This window comes from Aedes albopictus, chromosome 3, assembly GCF_035046485.1.
Source record: "Aedes albopictus strain Foshan chromosome 3, AalbF5, whole genome shotgun sequence".
NCBI lineage: Eukaryota > Metazoa > Arthropoda > Insecta > Diptera > Culicidae > Aedes > Aedes albopictus.
The window spans coordinates 18,298,699-18,325,979 of record NC_085138.1 but is presented as its reverse complement, the minus strand read 5'-3'; the positions used below and the strand labels follow the sequence as shown (position 1 = coordinate 18,325,979).

Here is a 27,281-nt window from a genome sequence, read left to right as displayed (position 1 = left end):
GAGTGAGATTCGAGGTTGTTCTGGTCGGTTTCATTGGGGCTTCAGAAAAGTCCTCGGAGGTATCAGAGGGACACCCTTGGCTTCAAAGAAGTTTCAGGTGGTGTCAGAGGATGTTGAAGGTAGAGCGGCTTAACCCTCGAGCGATCGCGCTGTTGTATTTTGTACAACACGTTGAAAAAATCTCGCTTTTTGTACTCAGCATTAGCGTGGTGCTGACACAGGTAGTCAACCGCGCGAGTTACGGAAGGTTAATGGTGTTTCCGGGGGTTTCATGTGGTTTCAATAAGTTTCGTCTCGCATGCTACTGTCGGACCCAAATGATCTTATTCGAACTGAGGTTTTTCTTGTAGGTTTTTTTTTGCAGAAGTTTGTTGTGAGATTATTGGGAGAAATTCTGGCAACTTTCAGAGAAGGCCTTCCATGTTAGTTTCTTGTGGAACCTAGTAGTGTCTAAACGACCAGGAGACCGAGACTTTATGAACCGGAAGCTTTTTACAACGAAGAGGTGATTGTTGCATGATTTTGTTAGATATTATGAAGAAATTATTGAAAATTTAATAAAGTTTAAGATTAAATTTCTTAAGAATTTAAATCCAAAAGTAATCAAATTCACGTAAACTATGGATTTATATTTTTGATTGATGATTGCAGTAGAATGTGAATGCCTATTTTTGAACGAACAGCTACTATGCAACAGAAGCTTTAATTTGAACGGGGTTTAAGTACAAAAAACCTGAAGAGAATGCCGTCATTTGCGTGTCATCCGATATTCCGACTATGTTGTAGATGTAGATGAGGGCCATCTCGGTTCCATGTTTTCCCTCTTTGACAAATGACACTTCATGCTTCCCGCCCTGTTGGTGTCCTCGAGAGAGGAGGGGACCTTACTGAGTCTGAAACATCCTGTCTAATGTGTCTCATGACTCGTTTCCGGACCAACCGTTAGATGAAGCAGAACATTTTTTTTTTCGTTCCTCCCTCAACCCCACTATTACACGATGCTTCTACAAACGATGGTGCTACGACGGTGTGGCGGAGATTAATTTTCTTTCTACGTTTTTTTTTTGTCTTCCAGATAACGACCAGCAGTAGCAGAAGCGAACGTGGCTGTTGGGGCCACTTCAACGACTGATCCAACCAACCAACCAACCCACGGACGCTTTCCAGCAACGCACACAGGCATCCAGCTTAGGAACAATCCCTATATCTTCCACACGCATCTCCGGCTTCTTCTCATCCAGCTCGACGACCCCAGCTCATCTCCATCCACCATAGGTCCTGCCGGGCAAAGATGAAGTTTTCAATTCCGCTCCCAGGTGGCGGCACTGGATTGACACTCTTCTCGAAACTAGTCCGAACCAAGGACCTCCGTAAGCTTCAGGGCGAAGATCCGAAAAGTACAAAGCCAAAACTAACGGTAAGGGTTGCTTCCTGCTTCCGCTTCCTGTCGAGTCTGGCATCGTTTGATGAGTTTTGAAATCGGCGACACTCTAGAAATATCGTCGTCACGAAGCAGCAGCACAAGCCATATAATCAGCTCTTTCCGCTTTCCGTTTTGTTTTTCCCACTGTAGAAATGTCTAACCACACTCGACCTAACCTCACTCGGAGTGGGATCGTGCTGTGGTACCGGTATGTATCTAGTCGCTGGTATGGTAGCGAGAAACATAGCTGGTCCCGGTGTAGTGCTTAGTTTTATCATAGCGGCAATAGCTAGTATATTTTCAGGTAAAGATAAAATTTAATTTACTCTAATACGTATTTACTATAGAGCTAATGATTGTTGTTCGCTCGGTGTACACTCTTGCTTTCCAACTTTCCTCGCGCACTCGTTCTCTCCTCTCCCTGGTTGGGTGGTGGATCCTATCTGGATTGAAAGACGGCAGGGGAGATACAATCAATTGTTGTGGGTCGTTTATCCCATATCAGACTTTAATCGTTTCGGCGTTAATTTTCTTAAGGGTAAACGGAACGTGTGCAATACCTGGTCGATAAACAGTACACCATACTGTTACTTCTACCAACCTGAGTGTCTGTTCGCCAGGAGCAGCAGCTCACATCAGTGTATGATCCCCATATTAGGGGCGGCTGATCGACGTCCGAGTACCAGGGAAGGACTTTAACCCTTATGTGGCCGGCAGGGTACCCGGGTGCCCAGCACCCAATTAAAATACACGGTGTAGAAAAAGCAAAAAGTTTGCCGGCCACATAACGGTTAAGCTTAACTGTATATTATGGTCCTCCGGGCAGTGAGCCATCCGTAAAAAAGACATTGCAACAGAGAATCAGCAACAGAATAATAAGAATCGAGACCATCGGCAACGATTCCAGCGAACAAAACAGACATGCGATTGGAATCTCGGTACGCGAAATAAACCACTGCCCAATCCACGACGTCAAGATTATCACGGAATCGTAAATCGACCACGATTGACGAACGGCTCTTCTCCGATATAACCACCGTCAGGACCTATCGTGACGGTAACATCGACTCCGACCTGGTGATGATCAAACTGTGCTCAAAACTTTCCGTCAACAACCTTGTACGGTACCGGTGGCCGCCACGGTAAAACCTAGAGCGACTAAAGCAACCGAATATCGCATCTGTTTAAGGCCAGAAGTACACAGGGTCAAATATTTGACAAGGAAAGAACTCGAGAAACAACATCAGTTTGACACTAATGAAAATTCGATCGAGTCAAACAAGATGTTTGAGCATTGGTTTCTTTTTGGACAAATATTTGCTTAAGCAGCTTAAGTTTAGAGTCTCGTGGCAGCGTTGCCAAACGAGGACAAGCTCTATGTGGCCCCTCTAGAGGAAAGTTAATGCTGCCAACAACGACGCAGCCAAGAGCACCATCATCGATCGGGTAGGGGAACAAAGCCCAAAATGCCAAGATGGGGTAAAATGGCCCAACTCATAAAATCATTCCTGAATGGGACTTGATCATTACTATAGGTGAATGGTGTCAAGATATGTTTGCATCGAACATTCTTCTAGAAGCTAGGCCATCAAACCCACGAAAAATCTTTTGATTTCCCAATGAAAATTGGCAACTTCCGGTTTTTCGTGCTTGCAATTAAGGTTTTCTGGTGATTTTATTACCAGCCAAGTGTTTCCAACGAGATTGAGGCACACATGGAGACGCATGGTTGTTGATGTCTACGTTTTCCATGTTAGGGGTCATTCAAATATTACGATCATCGTTTTACGGGGAGGGGTGTAACACTCCATTTATTAAGTATACGAAAAAAGCGGGACAGAGGGGGGAAAAGAAGTCGGAAATGCCCAAAACTGATGGACGTAATTTTCGAATGTTTTCATGAAGTGGCATCTTACCCCATGGCAGATGGTCGTTTTGCACCACTTCCGTTTTACGAACCAGTTTTTGGAATAGCTATAAATCGATGTAAATGAAATAGTTTAGTGAATATTTTTGCTGAAGTATCGAGCAAATATTGTCTAGTTGCTGTTACCACTTTGAAAGCCTAACAAATGATAATTGAAAACGATGAAAGTTTGAAAAATGGCATTTTACCCCACTTGACCCTACGAGAACGGAGTCGACGGAACGAATAGTTCGACGAAGAGGCAGAACGATTTTGAAGGAGAAGATCACAGCGAGGGCGGTAGTGCTGCAGCAAGGGACTCGACAGAACGCGGAACATTACAAATACAAGCGGAAACAGCAGACCCGCCTCTTTCCGTAGAAAAAGCGCCTCCTGGGAGAAGCGTAGTATGAAGAAATGGAACTGTAGTACAAGTTTCATTTTGTGTGTCATCGGTCCCATTTTAACTTGTGGGTATAGTTCCAAGTTAAATTCACATTTGTAATGCTTTGGCGTAATAGAGCATCATGAGATCTCATCAGTCTCATTTTGATGACCAACATTCAGGTAATTTTGGGCAATGAACGGGAGCCACAATGCTGTGTCGACTTCGACTTCAGATTTAACTGACAGCTCGGTTTGGATGTTGGGCGGCAATGTATACATATTTATTTATCTGAAAAAAGTTCATAAATAAAATTCCTACTTTCTGAGTGTTTAAATACGTTTGTCACTTTCCAGGTATTTAATCGGGATTTATTAACCCGGAAAAGAGAAATCAAAATAATCAAACTAATGATTAGCATTCCTCCAGGAGACCGTTTTAAAATTCTATTCAGGAATCCTCCAGCAGGAACTCGTGAGTTTTCTCTGACAGGAATAACGTTTCGCATCCTTTCAGCAGAAATTCTTTCTGGGATTCATTCACAGATTTCTTTTAGGATCCCTCCAGGGATTCCGTCTGAGCTGTCTTGTGTTGAAATATTCCTTTCCTTCAGCATGAATCCCATCTAATTCCTCGTAAATATAATAAAGCGGGATTTACTTTCGGAATTCCTCCAACTGGCATTTGTGCAAGGATTCTTATTGCTAAAGTTCCCCCAGAAATTAATTTAATTTTAGGCATCTTTTCATTTGGGAGTTCCCCAGGACTTCTTTTTATTTTCAATTCTACCATCTGGATTTCCCTCCGGGAGGCCGGGAACAGAAATCCCTTCTGGATTTCCTCAAGTAGGAATTTCGTCTAGGATTCTTTATGCAGAGGCTCAAAGTGGTGTTCCGGCAAAATGAATTCCATATGGGATTCTGAAAACAGGAATTCCTTCTGTGATTCCTCAATTCCTTAAGGAAATTCCTCGGGAATTCCTCTAGGAGTTATGTCAGAAATTCTTCCAGGAGTTCTTTTGGACTTTTAACTGGGGTTTTTTTTAATGAAATCTTTGGAGAGTTCCCCCAGGAGTTACATCTAGAATTTCTCCAAAACTTTCTCCAGACGCGCCTTTGAGAACTCCTCCTGAGTACCATTGGAAATTCTTCTGGGAATTTCTCCTAGATTTCATTCGACAACTTTTTTCAGTTCTGTAGGAAATTTCTCCAGAACTCCTTCATGGGTTAGTTCGTGAGTAGTTCAGTGAGTAGGGATTTTATGGAACTCATCAGAATATGCCTCCAACAGTTCCTTCAGAAATTTATCCGGAAATTCCTAGAGAGTTCCTTCGAGAATTTCTCAAGTATTGCCTTGGAGATTCCGTCCGGGAGTTTCTTGGGAAATTTCTCACGGGTTTCTTTGGAAATTCTTTCAGGAGTTCCTCCGGCAATTTTTGCAGAATTTTCTCCAAGAGATTCACCGGGAACTCAACCAGGAGTTGCTTCAATAACTTCTCCAAGAGTTCGTTCGGAAATTTCTCCAGCAGTTCTTTCGGGAATTTCTCCCGAATTTCTTCAGGACTTCTTCCAGGAGTTCCTTCAGGAATTCATCCGGGAGTTCCTTCGAGTATACCTTCGTTAGTAGTTCAGTGAGTAGGAATTTTATGGAATTCATCAGGATATGCCTCCAATAGTACCTTCTCAAGTAGTTCCTTGAAGATTTCATCCGGGAGTTTCTTGGGGAATTTCTTAAGGAATTTCTTATGGAATTCTTCAAGGAAATTCTTGGAGAAATGCTATAAGATGTTCTTCGGGAATTTCTCAAACATTTTATTCGGAAATTCTTCCAGGAGTTTCTCTGGAAATTTTTGCAGAGTTTCACCGGGAACTCAACCAGGACTTGCTTCAATAATTCCTTCAAGAAATCGTTTGGAAATTTCTCCCGGAGTTCTTTCGGCAATTTTTCCAGAAGTTTCTTTGGGACTTCTTCCAGGAGTTCCTTCAGGAATCCCTCCGCGAGTTCCTTCGAAAATACCTCCAGGTGCTCAATGGGGAATTCCTAATAAAGTTTTTTTTGAAAATTCTTCTAGCTCTTGCTTCGGGCACTCCTTAATGTATTCTATCGGAAATACCTCCATGAGTTTTTTTTGCGAATTCCATTGGATTCCTCCAATAGTTCCTTCAGAAATTTCATCTAGTTCTTCGAGCATTGCTCCATGAAATCCTTGATAGTTTCTTCAGGAGTTCCTTCGGGTAAATCTTGAGGAGTTCCATCGAGTTTTTCTGAAGGAGTTTTTTTAGAATTGTTTCAGGTGTTCCATTGAAAATTGCTCCAGGTATTTTTTTCGAAAATGTTTCAAGGATTTTTTCGCGAACTTATTGAAAAGTTCTATAAATGGAAACAATTCTCAATTAGGGTTTTCTAAAGCAATTCTTTCGACAATTCGGAACGCCTTCAGGAATCCCATAGGAAATTCCTCCAGGTGCTCCTTCGGGAATTCCTATAGAAGTTCCATCGGGAGCCACTCCAGGAGTTCCTTCGGGAGTTCCTCCAGGAGTTCCATTGAGAATTCCGCCAAGTATTGCTTTTGGATTTTCTCAAAGTATGACTTCGGAAATTTCTTAAGGACTTCCTTCGGGAATTCCTCAAGGAGTTTCTTCTGAAATTTCTTTGAGAATGCTTCCAAGAATTCTATCGAGAATTTCTCCAAGTCCATAATTTCTCTGGGAGTTCTTTTTGGAATTTCTCAACTTCTTAACTTCTGAAATTTCTCCCGGAGTTCCTTCAGGAATAAGGAGTTTCTTCTGGAAATCCTTTGAGAATTCTTCCAGAAATGCCATCGGTAATTCTTCTAGGTGTCCCATCGGAAGCTCCTAGAGTCTTTTGGGAATTCCTCTTGGAGTTTCATAGAGAATTGCTCCAGGTATTTCTTTTGGAATTTCTCAAAAGTTTAAGTTCGGAAATTTCTACAGGAGTTCATTCGAAAATTCCTCAAGGAGCTTCTTCTATAGTTGTTTTTATTTTTTGAAAAAAAAAGTTCAATCGATGATTTCTCCGGGTCAAAAATTACTCCTGAGGTTTCTGCGAGAATTCCTTCGGGAATTTAATTTGGAAGTTCCAGTGGGAATTCTTCCAGGAGTTCCAGGAGTAAATTTTAAAATAACTGTTGGAGAAACTCTTAAAGAAACTTCCTGAAGAATTACCGAGCGAACTTCTGGAGGCATTCTCGATGGCCTTTCCAATGGGACACCTGGAGAAATCCCAGTTCAATCCCTGGAGGAATTAACCTTTGCAGGAGATCTCGATAAATTTCGTGGAAGAATTTCCGATAGCTGGGTTGATAGTTTCTCCAGTAGTTCCTTCGGGTATACTTTGAGGAGTTCCATAGAGTTTTTCTGAAGGACTTTTTTTACAATTGCTTCAGGTGTTCCTTCGGAAATTCCTCCAGGTATTTTTTTTTTGAGAATTTCTCCAGGATTTCTTTGAGAACTTTTGAGAAGCTCCATTAATGGAATTAATTTCCTAGTAGGGTTTCCTAAAACAGTTCTTTCGAGAATCGCAAATGCCTTCAGGAATTCCATAGGAAATTCCTCCAGGGGCTCCCTCAGGAATTCCTTTAGGAGTTCCATCGGGAGCCGCTCCATAAGTTCCTTTATTAATTCCTCCAACAGTTCCAACGAGAATTCTGCCAGGTATTGCTTTTGGAATTTCTCAAAGTATAACTACGAAAATTTCTTCAGGAGTTCCCTCGAGAATTCCTCAAGGAGTTTCTTCAGAAATTCCTTTGGAAATGCTTCCAAGAGTTCCATCGAGAATTGCTCCAGGTCTATAATTTCTCTAGGAATTGTTTTTGGAATTTCTCAAAGTTTAGATTCTAAAATTTTTCCCGGAGTTCCTCAAGGAGTTTCTTCTGAAATTCTTTTGAGAATTTCTTCAGGAATGCCATCGGTAATTCTTCCAGGTGCCCTTTTGGGAGTTTCTCTAGGAGTTCTTTTGGGAATTCCTCTTGGAGTTTCATTTTGAATTCCTCCAGGTCTATAATTTCTCTAGGTGTTCTTTTTGGAATTTCTCAAAGTTTAACTTCTGAAATTTCTCCCGGAGTTCCTTCGGGAATACCTCAAGGAGTTTCTTCTGGAATTCGTTTGTGAATTCTTCCAGGAATACCATCGGTAATTCTTCCAGGTTCCCCATCGGCAATTTCTCTAGGAGTTCTTTTGGGAATTCCTCTTGGAGTTTCATTGAAATTTCTCAAAGTTTAAGTTCGGAAATTCCTCAAGGAGCTTCTTCTACCGTATTTTTGGAATTCCTCCATGAGTTCAATCGATAATTTCTCCGGGTCGAAAATTGCTCCTGGAGTTTCTGCGGGAATTCCTTCGGGAATTCATTTGAGAGTTCCAGCGGGAATTCTTCCAGGAGTTCCATCGGGAATTCTTAAGAGAACTCCGAGAGAAAATTTTGAAATAACTATTGGAGAAACTCTTGAAAAAACTTCCTGAAGAATTCCCGAGGGAACATCTGCTGCCGTAATTCTGCAAAGTGACGTAAGCGCCAATATCTAATGTAAAAATAATACTGTATTATGCCCGCTGTATTAGAATGCAAGATCTAGCCGTAATCTATCATCTATGGAAAGAAACTTAAAGGATAAACAAGAGTTTTATGCATAATAACCAAAAAATGGGCCAAAACTATCAATGTCGCTTACGTCACTTTGCAGAATTACGGCAGTCTGGAGGAATTCTCGATGGACTTTCCAATGGTACATTTGGAGAAAATACCGATTTAACCCCTGGAGGAATTTCTGATTACACTCTATAAAAAACACAATAGAACTCTTGCAGGAGCTCTCGATAAGTTTCGTGGAAGAATTTCCGATAGGAGATTTTTTTTAAAGAACTTTATGGGATAATTGTTGAACAAACAAATGGATTAATTCTCGAAGAAACTTTTCAGAAAAAAAAACACTGAGAACTCCTGAAGAATTTTTTGAGGAAGCTATCAAATAAATTTTCTTAAGACCTTTTGGAGAAATTTCCGAAGAAACTCTTGGAAGAATTCCAAAACAACCTGAAAAACTCCTTAAGTAATTCTTCAGAAAACGTATAAAGAAAAAGCACTTGATTTTTTTTGAAGAAACTCCCGAAGTATCTTCGGGAATTCCTCCAGAAGTTCATTTAGAAATTACTCCAGATATTCCTTCGGGAGTTCATTTTGGAGTTCCAGCGAGAATTCTTCCAGGAGTTTCTTCGGGAATTCTTAAGAGAATACCTGAAGAAAATTTTAAAATAACTGTAGGAGAAACTCTTGAAGAAACTTCTTGAAGAATTCCCGAGGGAACTTCTGGAGGAATTCTCGATGGACTTTCCAATGGAACACTTGGAGGAATTCTCAATTTAATCCCTTGAGGAATTTCTGATTGAACTCTGGAAAAAAAGAGAACTCTTACAGGAGCTCTCGATAAATTTCGGGGAAGAATTAACGATAGCGAATTTTATAAAGAAACTTCTGGGATAATTGTTGAAGAAACAACCCGAGCAGGAACAAATAACTGACACATAACTGCAGCATACCAAAGTCAGGTATCATACCAAGACAAGGTATTGGTCGGTTACCCAGGTACTGAAAATAACTAACTTTGGTATTTTGTAGGTATCGATAAAATACCTCAACGAGTTATTGGTTTGATGTTGAGGACTGCTTGAGGTATTATTCAATTATGGAAAAAGCGCTATTTGTATAGAAAAATCGCCGATTATTATTTAGGTATTGCAATACCTGATGTCAATATTCACTAGTTATGCACAGAATACAATCCAGTTATTTTTTGAGGTATTTTACCTCTTATGCAGGGCTAATTAATAACTCATTCAGGTTGTAGGTATTGGGTTTTCCATACCTGAGTTTTGTATTCTTCAGCTATTTCCTCCTGCTCGGGAAATGGATAAATTCCCGAAGAAACTTTTCAGAAAAAAAACAACCACTGAGAACTCCTGGAGAATTTCTTGAGGCAGCTACCAAAAAAATTCCCATAAGACCTTTTGGAGAAATTTCCGAAGAAACTCTTGAAAGAATTCCAAAACAACCTGAAAACTCCTGAAGAAATTCTTCAGAAAACTTATAAAGAAAAAGCTGTTGAAAAAAATTTCGAAGAAACTCCCGAAGTTTCTTCGGGAATTCCTCCAGAAGTTCATTTAGAAATTACTCCAGATATTCCTTCGGGAATTCTTCCAGAAGTTCCTTCGGGAATTTATAAGAGAACGCCTGAAGAAAATTTTAAAATAACTGTTGGCGAAACTCTTGTAGAAACTTCTTGAAGAATTCCCGAGGGAAATTCTGGAGTCTCGATGGACTTTCCAATGGAACACTTGGGGGAATTCTCAATTTAATCCCTTGAGGAATATTTAAAGAAATCTCTGGGATAATTGTTGAAGAAACAAATGAATAAATTCCCGAAGAAACTTTTCAGAAAAAAAAACCCACTGAGAACTCCTGGAGAATTTCTTGAGTAAGCTACCAAATAAATTTCCTAAAGACCTTTTGGGGAAATTTCCGAAGAAACTCTTGGAAGAATTCCAAAACAACTTGAAAAACACCTGAAGAATTCTCGATGGACTTTCCAATGGAACATCTGGAGAAATTCCCAATTCAGAAAACTTATGCAGAAAAAGCTGTTGAAATTTTTTTCGAAGAATCTCCCGAAGTTTCTTCGGGAATTCCTTCAGAAGTTCATTTAGAAATTACTCCAGATATTCCTTCGGGAATTCATTTGGGAGTTCAAGCGGGAATTCTTCCAGGAGTTCTATCGGGAATTCTTAAGAGAACTCCTTAAGAAAATCTTAAAATAACTGTTGGAGAAACTCTTGAAGAAACTTCCCGAAGAATTTCCGAGGGAACTTCTGGAGGAATTCTCGATGGACTTTCCAATGGAACACCTGGAGAAATTCTCAATTCAATCCCTGGAGGAATTTCTGATTAAACTCTTAAAAAAACACAATAAAAGCTGTTGAAAAAAAATTCGAAGAAACTCCCGCAGTTTTTTTCGGGAATTCCTCCAGAAGTTCATTTAGAGATTTCTCCAGATATTCCTTCGGGAATCCATTTGGAATCATATAATCCCTGGAGGAATTCCTGATTAAACTCTAAAAAAAAAAACACAATAAAACTCTTGCAGGAGCTTTCGATATATTTCGTGGAAAAATTTTCGATAGGGGATTTTTTAAAGAAATTTCTGGGATAATTGTTGAAGAAACAAATGGATAAATTCTCGAAGAATTTTTTCAGTAAAAAAAAACCACTGAGAACTCCTGGAGAATTTCTTGAGGAAGCTACCAAATAAATTTTCTAAATACCCTTTGGAGAAATTTCCGAGAACACTCTTGGAAGAATTCCAAAACAACCTGAAAAACTCCTGAAGAAAATTTTTAGAAAACTTATAAAGAAAAAGCCGTTAAAAATTTTTCGAAGAAACTCCCGAAATTTCTTCGAGAATTCCTCCAGAAGTTCATTTAGAAATTACTCCACATATTCCTTCGAGAGTTCATTTGGGAGTTCCAGCGGGAATTCTTAAGAGAAGGCCTGAAGAAAGTTTTAAAATAACTGTTGGAGAATCTCTTGAAGAAACTTCTTGAAGAAATCCCGAGGGAACTTCTGGAGCAATTCTCGGTGGGCTTTTCAATGGAACACCTGGAAAAAATCTCAATTTAATCCCTGGAGGAATTTCTGATTAAACTCTAAAAAAACACAATAGAACTCTTGCAGGAGCTCTCGATAAATTTCGTGGAAGAATTTTCGAACGGGGACTAAAACCAAGGATGCTTAGTCCTATAGGCCCTACGTTACACTACACTCAAGCTTTAAGATCGTTGAATGTTTTTCTCCCATATTAAGACAACCGTGATTATCGCTTTCTATTGTCATGCAATTTGTTCATCAATGTGCACTTTCATCTGTATTTTTAGTTTCCTTTCCTTGCGGTCACCCATTATGCTAGCTTTTCAGGGATCCTCAGTATTCTGTGAAGGAAGAAAAGTATAGCTGGGGATAAAATAACACATGTAATAATGGGAAACAAACTCTCGTCGTATGAACCTTTCCATAAGAACGTTGGGCCAACCTTATAGGAAACAACTTACCTTTATGATACCTATTCACCTTCAACGAAAGACAACCTCGATCCAGGTGGGATCCATCTACCTCAGCTTCGTTATCACCCCTGACCCGACATTTTCCCTGCTCCATTCATCTGTGCAAACTCCCCATTCTCACATTCGCTCGTAAACGTTTATGTGGATGTCAGCGTGCTTTTTCATTTTATAAGTGTAGATATCCTGTTTCCCGTGCGTTACGCTAACGATAATTTTTCCATTTCCACTTTCATGGTTGTTATGCTGGCGCGCCGCCATCCTAATTTTTGCGGTCCCTACAGGAGCCTGTTATGCGGAGTTTGGCGTCCGAGTGCCACACACGTCCGGGTCGGCGTACATGTACTCCTACGTCTCGGTGGGAGAATTCGTGGCGTTCGTCATCGGATGGAACATGATATTAGAATATTTAATTGGTGAGTATGGTTGTGGGGTTTTGATAAGGTGGAATTGTTATTTAGCAGATAAGTGTGGTGGTTGGTTGTGTGAGGGAAACATTTTGTTCATTAAAATAGCTTGATTTGATACATTAAATCTTCTATGTACATATCTTCTACCTGTTATTATGTTTTATCTTCTATCTTCTATGCTCAATTTTTGTCTTTGATCTTATATTTATCTTCTGTTTTATTTATTTTTTATGTTCTGTATTTTCAACCTCTTTTGCTAAATCAAGTTAGGGTGTTATAAATATGTAGTGCTCATGAAGGTATGATAAAAAAATATATGAGATTCGTAAATTTTAGTAAATTTCTTCAATGGGAAACGAAATACAATCCTAATGGAATCAATGTGTCACGTCCTTTCCGGCTTCAATTTAAAATACTTTCGGACCACAAGTACATTTTCACTCCCCTGAGACGAAACCGTACAATCAGCTGGTTCAGCCTCTTCAGAAGGCAATGACAATGACAATGTACCTACTTCCAGTATTGTGGGAAACCGAAAACTTTGCTGACGGCCATTCACGTCCACTGGTCCGCCGGTACCAGCCAGCCTTGAAGGACAGGGTAGAACAAACAAAGGGAACAAGTTGAGAATGTCCTTTGGGACGACAACGACGTCGTTGTCGCCGTCGTCGTCGTCGTCGTCGTCGTCGTCGGCTGGAGGGAAAAGTCAAATCAAAGGAAAATATCTGCACTTGCAGCGATGCAAAACTAAAAATAGTAGGTAGTTTGCTCGCTGCTCATTTTTTGCTGCTGACGGTTGCGCAACGTGGCTTTGGCTTCGAGGGATTGCCGAGTCCCTAGAGTGCAAGTCGTTACCGCAGCTGGCTGAGTGTTGGTTGGCCTGTTGAATTTTCCCACCTAAGGACTGTTCATTTTATAAAGAGGACAACTTTGCAAGGCTATAAAAAGAAAACGCGTAGTTCAAATTTGAGCAGCCTTGGTTAGTTGTTCAGTACATTATATTAGCAGATAATAACCATAAATAAATTGGGTTAAAATTATTGAACTTCATAGAAATGTGGCAAAGTGTTTCGAGAGATCATTTTTTCAATTCCCAAAAACTAAAGATAAACACAAAATTTCTGTAAAACATCGGTGTATCGTTTTTAACTGCATAAAAGTGTTTGCCATGCTGCAGCAGTTTGAGTGATACATATTCTGGCAAAATATAAACCTAATCGGAATTATGGTTGTTGAGATATTAAAGTTACAAGTTGGACTCGATTTTCAGAATAAAATTTATTTGTTAAACAAAAATATATAAAAATATTAAATTTTGAATGTTTTCAATGGATCTAGCTGTCCCGGCAAACTTTGTTTTGCCTACTGCGTTTTTTGTCGTTTCAAGTGCGTAGCCAAGCTCAAGTCTCCGTTCATACCTGATTTTCAAAAACCCTCAAATTTCCCATGTTTTTTGCCTCATAAACCTTCCTTGGGTGAAAACTAACAGAACAAAACTCAGACGACCCAAATCGGACCATCCGTTTGCAAGTTATGCGCGGTCCAACGTATGCCACTGCATTTTTATATATATAGATATTAAATTTTGAATGTTTTCAATGGATCTAGTCGAAAGTACTAATAATGCGATTTCAAATGCAGAAAACCGCTTCTTGATAGTATTGTTGGCTTGGTTACTGTGCTTCATGGCAGTTACCGGAGATAAAACCGCTTCGTTCTTTGAAGGTTCTTCTAAATAACGATGTACTCTATTGCAAATACAACTTAACAATGATGTCGAAAATAAAAATTAACATGTAATTATTTTCAAATAAGGTATATAATCACATAGGGTTAGACCTTGCTGAAAATAAATAATAATAAGCTTCTCTAGAATCAAAAACTTGCATTTATGGAGCAAAAAGTATGCAATTTTTCATTATGGCCATCATTAAGTATTAAATTTATGATGAAGAATGTACTTTAAAGCATATTTTTCTTCGGTATCTTTGAGAATGTGATTCTCTTCTATACTGGACAAATTTTGAACTGATTCCGTAGTGTTATTGCATCACTGGACTTAAATATGTATTTTTTATCAATTTCATTGATAACAAGGCAACTCACTATATCAAGCTGTATAATGCTTGGTGCATTATTACTGACCAACTATTACACTCTACCTTTAGAAGAATAGTATTAGATCCCAACACATTGAAAAGTTCATGAAAATTTTAAAGTTATGTATGTGGAAAGTTGTGTAGAATTTTGAGAAATGGGGTTTTATTGAGTTTTAACGAAAACCGCTTCAGTTCCATAACTAAGGACAATTTGTATAATGTTATATTTTTCCTACACTGTAGAATAGCTATGGAAATTTATGCAAAAAACCGATAATGATTTTATTGAAAAATAAAAAAGATATCACACAAATAAGGTGTCCTCTTTATAAAATGAACAGTCCTTAGTGTAGCAGCAAGGTTTTGTTATTGTTATTATCAGAGGAATCATAAAATAAATATTTTCCTGCCGCAGTTTACACGCTTCGCGGATTGAGTGAGATGGTCACGTGGGGGCATTTGGACTGAAAACATGGTCAGAATTTATGATTATTAGCTTTGAATGTGTATAAATACTGTTGTGTACTTGTACATCTTATTTAATCGAACCGAAACACTTTGGATAAAGACGAGTCATAAATCGCATGTTTTTATGTTGTCGGTTTCAGTATCTAAAACAGTATTCAGGATACTAAATACGATCCAGGGTCATTAGCCGAAGGCTATTAGGCCGAAAAGTTATACGATCCAGGATCATTAGCCGATGGCTATTAGGCCGAATAGTTATCAGGATGAATTGCAATTCAGCAGTTATAAAACTGGAAACGGATCTGTTGTTTTCACCTTTTTCAACAATAATCGCCAAAAACTATGTTAACAATGAAAATAGAAAGAATAGCTTTTTTTATTGGAGGAAAAAATTATTATTTGAATTTCGCCAAAGCTATTTTGACAATGATACTTGAAACAACGAACTATGTTCAAAAGAAGGAAACATTCATGCTGAGAAGTGACGGGTTCAATTCCCGGTCCGTCCAGGAACTTTTTGTGAAGGAAATTTCCTTGAATTTCTTGATTTTGTATCATCGTGCCTGCCACACTATATACACATGCAACATGGTCATCGGCAGCGGAAATTCTCAGATAATAACTGTGAAAGAGATCATAGAACACTAAGCTGCTGAGAAGCAGGTTTTGTCTCAGTGGGGATGTAACGGCAAAAAAGACCCATTGACCATTCGGCCTAATGACCATTCGGCCTAATGACCATTCGGAATATTGACCATTCGGCCTAATGACCATTCGGCCTAATGACCATTCGGCCTAATGACCATTCGGCCTAATGACCATTCGGCCTAATGACCATTCGGCCTAATGACCATTCGGCCTAATGACCATTCGGCCTAATGACCATTCGGCCTAATGACCATTCGGCCTAATGACCATTCGGCCTAATGACCATTAGGCCTAATGACCATTCGGCCTAATGACCATTCGGCCTAATGACCATTCGGCCTAATGATCATTCGGCTTAATGACCATCGGCCGAATGGCTTGACACCACTATTACCCAGTAGTGAGACATATTAATTCACATACATTCTCATAAGGAGTATGAGCTATTTATTCATTTATCTTTTCGGAGTAGAGAAAGGCATTCTTGGAGTTGTGACTATTATGTGAGGTCATGTGGTAACTTTCGGGTCGTGGTCCTTTCGAATCCGGGTTTCGGCCAAATGCAGTTACGAATTTCTTCGGGATTCCTCCAAAAGTTCATCAAGAATTTTTCAGCAGTATTTTCGGGAATTTCTCAAGAAGCTCATTAGGCATTTATTTCCAAAGTTATGTTGGGAAACTCTCCGAGAATTGTTTTGGAAATTCCCCACCAGGAGCTCCTTCATTTTGGAAATTAAAAAAAAAAATCCTTCGAATTTTTTTGGCAGGAGTTCTTTTGAGAATTATTCTTGAAATTCTTGTAGGAATCGATCCAGAAGTTGCTCGAGGATAGAGTTTGCTCGGGAATAGCTTAACGTGTTTGTTTCAGACTTTTTACAAAGGCGACTGCAGTAAATCCTTCTATAGTTCTTTCGGAAATTTTTCCAAGGACTTTTTCAGAAATTCTTTCAAATTTTTATAGGGGTTCTGCTAGGAGTGTTTTTTGTCAAGAAGTTCCTACTGAAATTCCATAAAGTGTTATACCACTAGCTCGTTTCGAATTTCTTCCAAAAAATCATCGAAAATCATAGAAGCTAGGAGTTTATTTCCAAATAGCCCCAGAAGTGCTTTCAGGAATACCATCAGAAGTATAACGTGAAATCTTTCAGAAGTTCTTCAGGAATCCCTTTGAAAATCATTCCTAGTTCTTCTTCCTTGGTGACATCCTTTAAAAGTTCCTGCAAATATTCATCCAGGAGCTCTTTTTGCAATTCCACCAGTCGAGTTTATCCGTATTTTTATTCATGATTTTTTTTGGGAATTCCTCAAGGAATTCACTCGAAAATTTATCCGGGAATTCCTTTGGAAAATGTTCCAGGCGTTTTTTCGAGAATTTTTGTAGAAGTTTTTCCGAGAATATTTTTAAAAAAATTGGTTCGGGAATTTGTCCAGAAGTTCGATTGGTAATTTCTCCAAGAGTTACTTCGAACAATCCTGTAGAAGCTCTTTCGGAAATCTCTCCAAGTGTTCCTTCAGGAATTCTCCCAAGCAGTTCATCAGAGATTCCTCCAACATTTATGTCAGGGGTTTCAACAAGTTTTTATTCGGAAATTTATCGGAAATTAATCAGGAATATCGCCAGCTAAGAGTTGTGTGCTTAGCTTGTAGTGCAAACTTGGTACTAGTTGTACTTCTGACTTCAGCTTGATTGAGGAGATAAGTCCTGAGCGTCTCTCCACCAAGGAGGTTTGGATCAATTTCTTTCCCATTGTTTTGTCTATTACATTTTCTGGGATTTTTTCAGCAATCCCTTCGGAAATTTCTTTGAGAGTTCCTTAGGTAATGCCTTTAGTGAATAATTCAGAATTGCTTTTGGGAACATCTACGTATTTTTTTCGGCAATCCCTTTGGGATTCCCTTAACAATTTATTCGGGCATATTTTCTGTAAATCCTTTTAGGAATCTTTTGAGAATTAATTTTAAACTCGTAAATTCTTCAGTGATGCTTTTAGAAATTTCTGTGACTGTTTCTTTGAGAGTGTCTTCGGCTATTTCTTTCTAACATGCATTCGAACTTTCTTTAACAATTTCATCGAAAATCCCCTATCGAATTTCGTAGGCAAATATCTGTGAGGTTTTTTTTTCGGAAATTTCTGTGGAAGATTCTTCGGCAATTCTTTCAGGTTTACTTTGTTGGCAATTCTTTCGGAAACAGCTTTGAAAATACATTGGCCAATTCCTTTTGATTTGATTTGTCTTTATTATAGAGACTTTCAGTCCTTGGCATTCCTTTTGAAATTTCTTTGAAAATACCTTCAGATATTCCATTGAGGAGTGTTCAGCAATTCTCTTAGGAATTTCTTCGGGCGTTGTCTTTGAAAAACTGTTCGTAAATTACGTTTAAATTCATTGAGCAATTTTTTGAGAATCCTTTTCAAAATTCCTTCAACATTTTCTTTGCGAGTTCCTTCAGGAAACCCATTTGAAAATTATTTGCGGGAGGAATTAACACAATTCTTTTGTGAATTATTTCTACTGTTCCTTTGAATTTTTCAGTCAATTTCTTCGTGAGTTCTTCAGCTTTTGGAAGTTTCTGTGGCTTTTTCGTTGAGTATGTCTTCGGCATTTTCTGCGAACATCGAAAATCTGTTTGTTACCTTCTTAGGCAATTATTTATGAGCTTTTTTTTTCGAAAATTTCTGTAAAAATAATTATGAGATTCTTTTTTAAATTTTTATGGAAAATTATTCGCCAATTCTTATGGGATTACTTTGGCAATTTTTTCAGAAATACAATCCGACCTTATTTTACGTCCGTTTATTTTACGCTGAATTGATTTGCGTCCAAACTTAAGATTAACGTCCATTTCAATCATTGCTTTAAATCTTGAATAGTTTTCTTAATATTCACATGTATGGTTCAGTAAAGTTCGAAAGGACATCAAAGACCAACCAGCTCCTGATGTCATTATTTCTTATGTTAGATGGCAACACTGTTCAAATAGAATCATATATTGTTGAATACATAAATAATAATGGCTGTTATATATCAGGTCAGGTATCAGAAAACCGGCTTTTTTTATAAGCTGGCAACACTGCTGAACTGTTAATAAAAATCTGCATATGTAATTCACTTCAATTGGGATGGTGTTTATGTTCAATGTAGTTTGAAGTAACGTAATATATTATCCGCAAGTCACCTAGATTTACCTTGAGTATTTATCCTTGTAAAATTTGTTTCTTCAAAATTATCTCTGCAACTGGCAACACTGCATAATGTCAAACATCAATCTATGAAGCATGAGGCGAAGTTATGAAAATATCTTCGCCAACTCCTTTTAAAAGTCCTTCGGAAATTCCTGCTGTTTTTCGTTTGAGGAGTCCGTTAGTAATTCTTTTGCGTTTCCTATAGTGTTTTTTTTCGAAAAACCATTCGAAAATTCATCAAGCAATTCTTTTGAGAATCCTTTTTAAAATGCCTACAACATATTCTTTGGGAGTTCGTCCAGAAATGTATTTTTTATTTCTTTCAGGTGCCTCTATTTAAATGTTTTGACAAATTTATTAGAATTTCTTTTCCCGTTTTTTCTTCGGCAACTCCTATGGTTATTCCTTCGGCAATTTCTTTGACAATTTTTTTCGGCAATGGAAATTCCCTTTGAAATTTCATTGCGAATTTCTAAGGCAGGTTTTTGGATTTTGATGTGGCTATTAGTTATAAGATCTGTTGTGATGTCATTGATAAGGAAATTACATTGTTAAATTTTTAGACTATTTTTTGGAAATTGCAATTCATTGGGTCTTTCTTCTGAAATGAATGTGTTAAAAAATTCCATCAGTATAATTCAAAAAAATGACCGAATGAATCCACAACGAAAATGCTGAAGGAACTCCCAAAGAGAATTGCAAAAGTATTGTGGGAGAATTCCTAGCTAATTGCCTTGGAAATCCACAAATAGATGGTGAGTAAAATTTCTAGGTCAATGGGACACGATCGATGAAGTTCTAGATTTGTAGTAATGAGCAGTTTTCTTTTGTATAGTGAGAAGGTAAATTATTCTTTTCTGCTATGAAATGTGTGTGTGTGTGTGTGTGTGTGTGTGTGTGTGTGTGTGTGTGTGATCCAACTAACCCCCACTGTCCGGCAGTGATATTATGGAAGAAAGATTTCTGCAATACCATATTGATGCTACTGCAAAAGGCTTTAGTCCGGGAGTTAGAAGGTGATAGCTCTATTGCAGATTCAGAGACCCATTTCAGAATGGCTGGAGAGACACGTCCATTCAGAAGTCACTTTCACTTACAATAAGCCCCGCATGTGTGCATTACCGTTATCAAATGGATAATGATACTGCAAACACACTTCCTGATTCAAAGATAATCTTCGAAACTGGCACGTATTTAGTTTAATTTGTTAATTAATGATCGGAACAATCTCACCGAAAACCATCCAAGGTAGCACTGCCATAGTGCCATCAGTGCCATCACCATGGTAACGTCTTTACGGCGCCGTCAGGTTTACTCCTCCTCTCGCCGCAATCAGGTCACTCCTCGCCCCAACACCTTCGCGCACGCTGTCAGTCATCATTAGAACACACGTCACTTTATCTCTATTATGGGCATGAGACCACAATGTTTGATTCTAGAACAATTCTCTAATCACTGATGGCATGATGTATTAGCCGAAAACCAAAAAAAAACAACACGAAAAACAAAACAAAATAAACACTCCAAACATGGATAGTTATCGGCTGGCAAAACGCGGAAAATTTCTACACTCCCGATAACAATTCCGGCACCGCATGCGTTATTCGATCTGCTAGCAGCGGCATGCAATCACACACACGATAATTAATTAATCTCCTCTGGATGGCGTAGCGCTGCCAATCGTATCACGATTTGACATACACAATCTTCGGCAACGTGGAATTGATTTTGAAAAATGAAAATAATTCTCCATAAATAATTCTTCCGAAACCCACGAAACACTGCACAATTAACTCAGCACAAAAACTCTTCCACACGCGGATCCGGATGGCGTAGCACCGGCCAAACCGTCAGCATAATCGCGAACATAGAAAAATAAGCGGACGCGAAAAAATATGTGACGAGCAGCTCCAAACACGTCTGCACGCGGCAACGCCTACTGCGCTCTCTCCAGTCCAGGGGGGCCGCGATGTTACCAAAAACCCCAAGAACCTCAATTTGAGGAACAAATTTTCAGTGTAAAGCGCTATCAGAAGAAAAAAAAATTTTCGGCAGCGCCGCTATTTTTAAAGCCACGACTTAAATTGAATGCTCATCTTGACATGTACGTCATTGTTTACGAAATCTTATTCTTTTCTGCTATGAAATGGTGCAAAAAGAATGTGTTTTAGGATTCCTTATCTTATTGGATGTTGTTTAAGCAAAGCTTTAGGTAACTGTGTTGGTGCTTTCTCCATTTCTTGCTACTTCAAGACTCTGCCTAAGGTATTCCAAAATTCCTTAAAGACTAGCTGTTTAAATTGATTGAGTTATTAAAGCAATTCATAAACTTTTTTTTAATGTGAACAACTTTCCAAAGAAATTACCGAAGGAATCCCCGCAGGAATTGCCGAAGCAGTATGCAAAAGAATACGTATAAATATATTATATAATAAAATTGCCAAAAAATTCTCAAAGGCGTTGCAAAAGGGATTCTCAAAAAAACTTCTGCTCAAATTTAAAATGCTGTAAAAATATCAAAGAAATTGCATTTGAAATTATATTTGTTTCACTTGGAAAAAAAAAATGCAGAATAAATTCTAATTAAACTGCTGAAGAAATAAGGTTCTTTGTCCAAGGATTATTTTTTTAAAGAAGTCGCCAAAGCAATGTCCGAAATATTTTTTAATGAAATTCTCAAAGAAATTAACCAAGGAATTCCGATGGAATTGACTACAAAGGCTTTAAATGTCTGTTAAGAGAAAAATCTCAAACGACGAACTAGTTTTAAATACATTACTGAAGAAATTCACAAAGGAATTGAATTCTTAAAATAAAATGCCTAAAGAATCGTTAGGGGATTTTTCATGGAAATAACTAAAACAATAAATAGCAAAAAAAATCTGAATGAATTACCACAGGAATGAAAAGGAAAGGAATGTATTACCGAGAAATGAAAATGAATGAAAGGAAACGGAGCCAAAATCATAACAAAAAGTTATTACTACTATTATTCTGAAAAGTATTCTAAAGCACTCTTTAAGTTGAACTTCAAACAGAAAATACAAATTTATTGTATTACAAGTCATTTTGTGAAGATTTTGTAGTTTTTATGAATCAAACTTCTCTCAATTGACCTGAAACATTCCCAACAAACGTCATTGCTGTACAATAGATCAACAAGCCGCTCTTAAGTTCAATTTTGAAAATTTTGGCGGAACAAGCTGTTTTTTCAGCTATCATTGTTAGTTGGGTTGTTCCTATGATTGTTTTCAATGTCGCGATGAATGTTGAGTTTGAATCGATAATACAAAATTCCTGTATTAAACATAATTTTGTGATGATTCTATAGTTTGAAGATAGAGTATTTCCCGATATTTCTATGCAGTATTCCTGCATCAACAATACGAGCAACTGAACATCAAATAATGTTGATTTCATTTATTTGCATTCGAAATAATTCCTAAAATATGCGTTTTTAAAGTACTTGCTCCGAGGTTTTGAGAACTCAATCATACAACTTTGGTCTAGACTTTGACCCATTTAATACTTTAAGCACAGACAAACAGACGTAACACTTCGAACATTTTTCGATTCAAATCATAGTCACGGAAACATATTCGCCCAATGCTAAAAGGACTAAGTTTGGCCGACCACCAACTAGGTGGCGGTAGTGAGTAAACGTCAAACTCGAACAAAAACTATGCGAGCGCCACGGTTGGGCAGCTGGCCAACTATCAAATTTTGAAAAAGACCGTTAAATCGGTGTACGATGAGAATTATCAGAGTGTTACGTCTGTTTGTCTGTGCTTTAAGTATTTCAGATCTTGATGAATCGACTGGGAAAATTGATTGGTTCCAAAATTTTGAAAATCGAATAAAAAAAAGCCGAGTTACTGTTCCCACTGTGCTTTAAATTCATCTATATTTCAGTGAATTTTCTGACAAATTCCTCTGCATCTCCTTTATGGTATCATTTCATTTGTAAACATAGGGTAGAAATTTACTTCGTCATTTGTGATAGTTCCCGTCACATAAGACTTCATAATTTTTCTCATTAAACGAATGCAACGTTGCGTTAGACGAATGCAACCGCAGCAAAGCAGCAGCTAGCCGAATTGATCTTCATCATCGCTCAATTTTCACTTCATTAAATTCACTTCTTGAGCTCACCTGCAATTCACACCCTACGAAAGCTCAGTGGCACTTCAACGATGGATTTCACTGTTGCAAAATGCAGCAAATAAATTGCTTTCTGCCCGTCGGTAAAATTGAAACAACAAATCTTTCTTTGTTCCAGGGAAGATCCGGGCAGATGTGTGCGTTGATTACGTGCATACGAAACATCGTATTTCACAACCACATAGATAGATTTCTTCGTTGCACTGAGATGGCGTTTTATAATCTGGTGAGCAAAATTATTATCAGCTCAACAAAAATATTAACTGAAAAATTAGATAGCTACATCTATCTCAATTTAAAAGCTTCTTGCTGAACACTACTTTCAACACATCATTTGATTTATGAATAATTTGACCGACTTTTCGAATGCACAGCTAAGACCAAATTATAATTTTTGACCATCCTATGTACCACAGTGTCACGTAGAAAGTGTGACGGGAATTAAATTCATGTTGTGCCCAAAATGGACGAGGTCTAGATGGAAATAGAATTTGAGGCAAATTATTCAATCCTATTACACTAGTTTACAGCATTTTTGAACTCGGTAAGCTGATGATCATTTTTGGCGTAGAATCATGCTTTGAGAAGGAAAAAAATTACAGTAGAGCGGAAATTTTTTCGACTTTCCATACAAGGTTGATGATTTGAAATCGATTTTTGTTCTATTTTTAAGCAAAGTCGCTCATTTCACACATCTCATTCTCCGTAATCAATGCTCCTATTGAGCTGAAATTTTTACTGTAACTCGCCTACATATGATATGTCAAATAAACGTCGAGAAAGAATTTTTAAATTGTTTTTTTCTTATTGAAAAAAATACATTTCTTCAAAAAATTTTGGAAAATTTGCTAAAATTTAAAGAGATTGTCCCAAAAACTCGTTAATATCTTGAATTTCATTAATCTGACGTAAAACCTGCATTCAGATGATCGAAAGGTATTGTATTCAGCTTTTAATTTATGGAAAAAGATTTGAAATTGGTTGAACAAAACGCAAGATATTTGAATTACAGTAAATTCCATATTTTAAAAAATTGTAAAACTCGATATTGAGCCAAAACTCAAAAACTGCCCTACTTAAAATTTTTTGAAGCGCGGTTTCGAAATCAGCACTAAATTGTACTTAAAAAATTTTGGTCGTTGACAGATGTTCACGACTTTCGTTTTATTTTGTAAACTAGTGTTATTTTAAGGAAATGGTAGATGCTTATGAATAAGTCATTAAAACCAAACTGGCCATGAGGCATTGCACGAGGTGCAATAATGAACTCGATCATTATTGGTTGGTGCTTTAGTATGACGAGAATAAGATTGACACCTTATGTTCTTCTTCTTCTTTATGGCTCTACGTCCCCCACTGGGACTTGGCCTGCCTCACTTCAACTTAATGTTCTTTGAGCACTCCCACAGTTATTAATTGAAGGGCTTTCTTTGCCTGCCATTGCATGAATTCGTATATTGTGAGGCAAGCACAATAATTCATTATACCCAGGGAGTCCAGAAAATTTTCCCGACTGGAACGGGAATCGAACCCGCCGTCTCCGGATTGGCGATCCAAAGCCTTAACCACTAGGCTAACTGGAGACCCTTTATGTTTTTTTTTTTTAATTATCAAAGTCAGATTTCTTATGAAAAAAAGGTTCTTAAAGTTCCAATGAATTCTAAAAGCTACAAACTTCAACGTCAGTCGTGGTGGAATTCTCCAAATATACTGGAATCCAATTCGCCGAACGTAATGACACACCACTCGACACCGAGTCAAGCTCCACCACCTATCGTTTTCCGGAAAATCCATCATTCGCCGTCACAATTCGTCGGATTCAAATTTTCCACTAGTCGTCACTGACTGGTCTCCGTTTTCCTTCCCGGCCGGCGACAAGCATACCGACCGACGACGACATGTGATTTCAATAGGTAATGTGACTTCCAGTCAGCTAAAAATAGCTTTTTGTTTTCGCAACTTTTGCCATGAAATCGGATCCCCAATCCCGGACCGACGACGACGAGAGCAGCAATCGCCAGCTCAGCATCGAGAAAGCAAAACGGGTTGGAATAATAAATAAAGAAAAGTTCAATTCGGCATCAGCTTCCGATCGATATCGGGGTATCGGGATAGGAAGGCATGGGAAGGATCCCCAAATTGAACAAATGGTTCTCTGCCTTTCAGGAGTCCCGATTGCAGTTTTATTTTTTAATTTTCATGGGAACAATTTATGGAAGATGCCATCGCCTTTTTCGGTGGGATTTGATTTAGATGCAGTGATAAGAATTCTGTTCGGGAAACTTGAAGGTGAGACAAAGAACATGAATATTAACTTCAGTAGCGCATTCAAGGCTTTTCAGCTGGGAAGACGACCAGACTTGGGGGAGGAAAAGAAGGTATTTGTGATTTATGTGATGCAAAGTTTAAGGTTTTTGTTCGTTGTATGATCCAACCACACCACTCGACTCTGTATCAGCTGTGCCGTTCTTTTAATTATTAATGAGATTTCAGCCCGACTGGCTCGAGATTATTGCAAAAGCAGGAGTAGATAGAGAAGAATTATTTGTTTTTTTCACTTTCAACAGGTACGAGCGCGTGTGCCTGTGCACTGAGTGCAAGCTTCGATTCGCTTTCCGGAGGTGCCATCAGTAGAAGCATAGCTTCCGCCGTGGGGACCATATTTGGTACGTATCTCTGTTGGTTATTGTTTATGAGTTCAGTTTTTTTCTTTTTCAAATTGTTTATATAATCTTTTACAAAATATCTTCCAACCATGACAACGAGATGGTGGCGTTGCATTTGGAAATACAATATCCAAAATTCATAAATTTCCCTGTCTACCTTATCCTGGATCATGATAAATATCCCTAATAAACTAAGGACTGTATCGGAAATTAACTATAAACGTTCACAATGGCCTGAAAAATAATCTGTTCAAAATAAACAAAACTTTATTTTTGGAGATACTATATAAATCTCTTAAATAAAGAATAACAGTTTTTATTTTCAAAAAATAATCATTGAACTTGGACTTTTATCCCAAAGATTGCACACATGTTTTTAAAATTTTGGACACCTCCTAAAAATTTAGAACTGTGAAAACTGAAGGAAAATATCAAATTTTTTCTCTTATTTTTGCGCAAATGTATTCTTTTCCAGAATGCTCATGATATAGGAAAGCTATTTTTATCAAGAAAAATTCCCTCCGCAGTTTAGGGCAATTCCTAAAAATGAAAAAAGGCCATTTTTCGAGGAACTCCTTTTTTATGCGTCCTCAAAGAATGAATACGCAAATAAAAAAAATACATAAAGTTGAAAATTTGCATTTTTTTCGATTTTGTATGTATTTAAATCTATTGAAGAGGTAGTTTTACCAGAAAACGGAATTTTATAACCTCTAAAAATATTTAAAACAGAGCGTCAAAGTTCGACCAAAAAGTAGGTTTTTTTTGGGATAGACCATATTCTTAATGTTGGAGGTTTTTCTATCCAAAATAAGAATTTTAAAAGTCGGTTTTAAGTGATATGTTATGTGTACATAACTGCTAGTAATAATAATTATTTTCCAGATTTTTCCCCGTACAATTTTTCTTCGCAACAAATATTCGAAACGTTAAAAAAAATAAAAAAAAAATGCAGTTTGTACAGATTGTAATTTTGTGTGGTATACTCATCGAACCATATTTTCAATAATACTAAACATTTTCCAAATTTCTTCAAGCTGTTTTAAACTGAACTATATTGTTAAGATTTCATAGAAGAACCGGAATGAAAAGACCAACCATGCGTCGAGATAGAGCATTTTGAATGTTTATAGTTAATTTCCGATACAGTCCTTAAATATAATACTTATCATAGATCACCCCTATTGTGCACCAAATCCATCGCATTGTCATACCAGTAGTGCGTCATGCCTTTTCATCAGTTAAAATTTACGACTTCCGTCTTTTTCCGTATTTTTGTTCTTATTTTTCTTCTCCACTACTTGCTCGCATTTCCGCTTGCGATTCGTTGACAATTTTTATTATCTGGCCGTCCGTCACTTGACGCCGGCTGGCTGCCTGCCCCAACGATACGATGCTGCCTCTACCAAACCCGGACGATCAACCAAATCCCATTACACGGCTTACAACACCCAATGCAGGTCGGCCGCCGGATTTTATCGCATTCGGCATCACCCTGGTGATGACCTGTGTGCTGGCGCTGGGTGCCAGCAAATCGGTGCTCTTCAACAACGTCCTCAACACGGTCAACCTGGCCTCGTGGGTGTTCATCCTGACGGCGGGGATGTTCTACGTCGACACGGCCACATGGAACGAACACGAAGGCTTCCTGCCGTACGGGTGGAGTGGGGTAAGTGCAGAGATTTCTGTTTTTTTTTTCCTTTCATTTTTATTTCCGTTTCAATTTTTAAAAGTGTGGATGTAGCAACAGATTGAACATAAGTGAGAATGTCGCTGCGGGATAGTTAGTTGCAATTACATGCCTCCC

At 38.1% G+C, this 27,281-nt stretch overlaps 1 protein-coding gene across 1 annotated transcript in view; it reads left to right on the top strand.

Annotated features, from left to right (window-relative positions):
• The first annotated feature begins 755 nt into the window (after positions 1-755).
• LOC109418242 (solute carrier family 7 member 14) overlaps positions 756-27,281 on the top strand; it is a 46,405-nt gene continuing 19,879 nt past the window's right edge. The window contains exons 1-5 of the mRNA XM_062860091.1: positions 756-1,417; positions 1,574-1,727; positions 12,122-12,253; positions 25,376-25,474; positions 26,935-27,143. Of these exons, the coding sequence (XP_062716075.1) occupies positions 1,292-1,417; positions 1,574-1,727; positions 12,122-12,253; positions 25,376-25,474; positions 26,935-27,143 (720 nt within the window). The 5' untranslated portion in view covers positions 756-1,291. The remainder of the gene's footprint in view (positions 1,418-1,573; positions 1,728-12,121; positions 12,254-25,375; positions 25,475-26,934; positions 27,144-27,281) is intronic.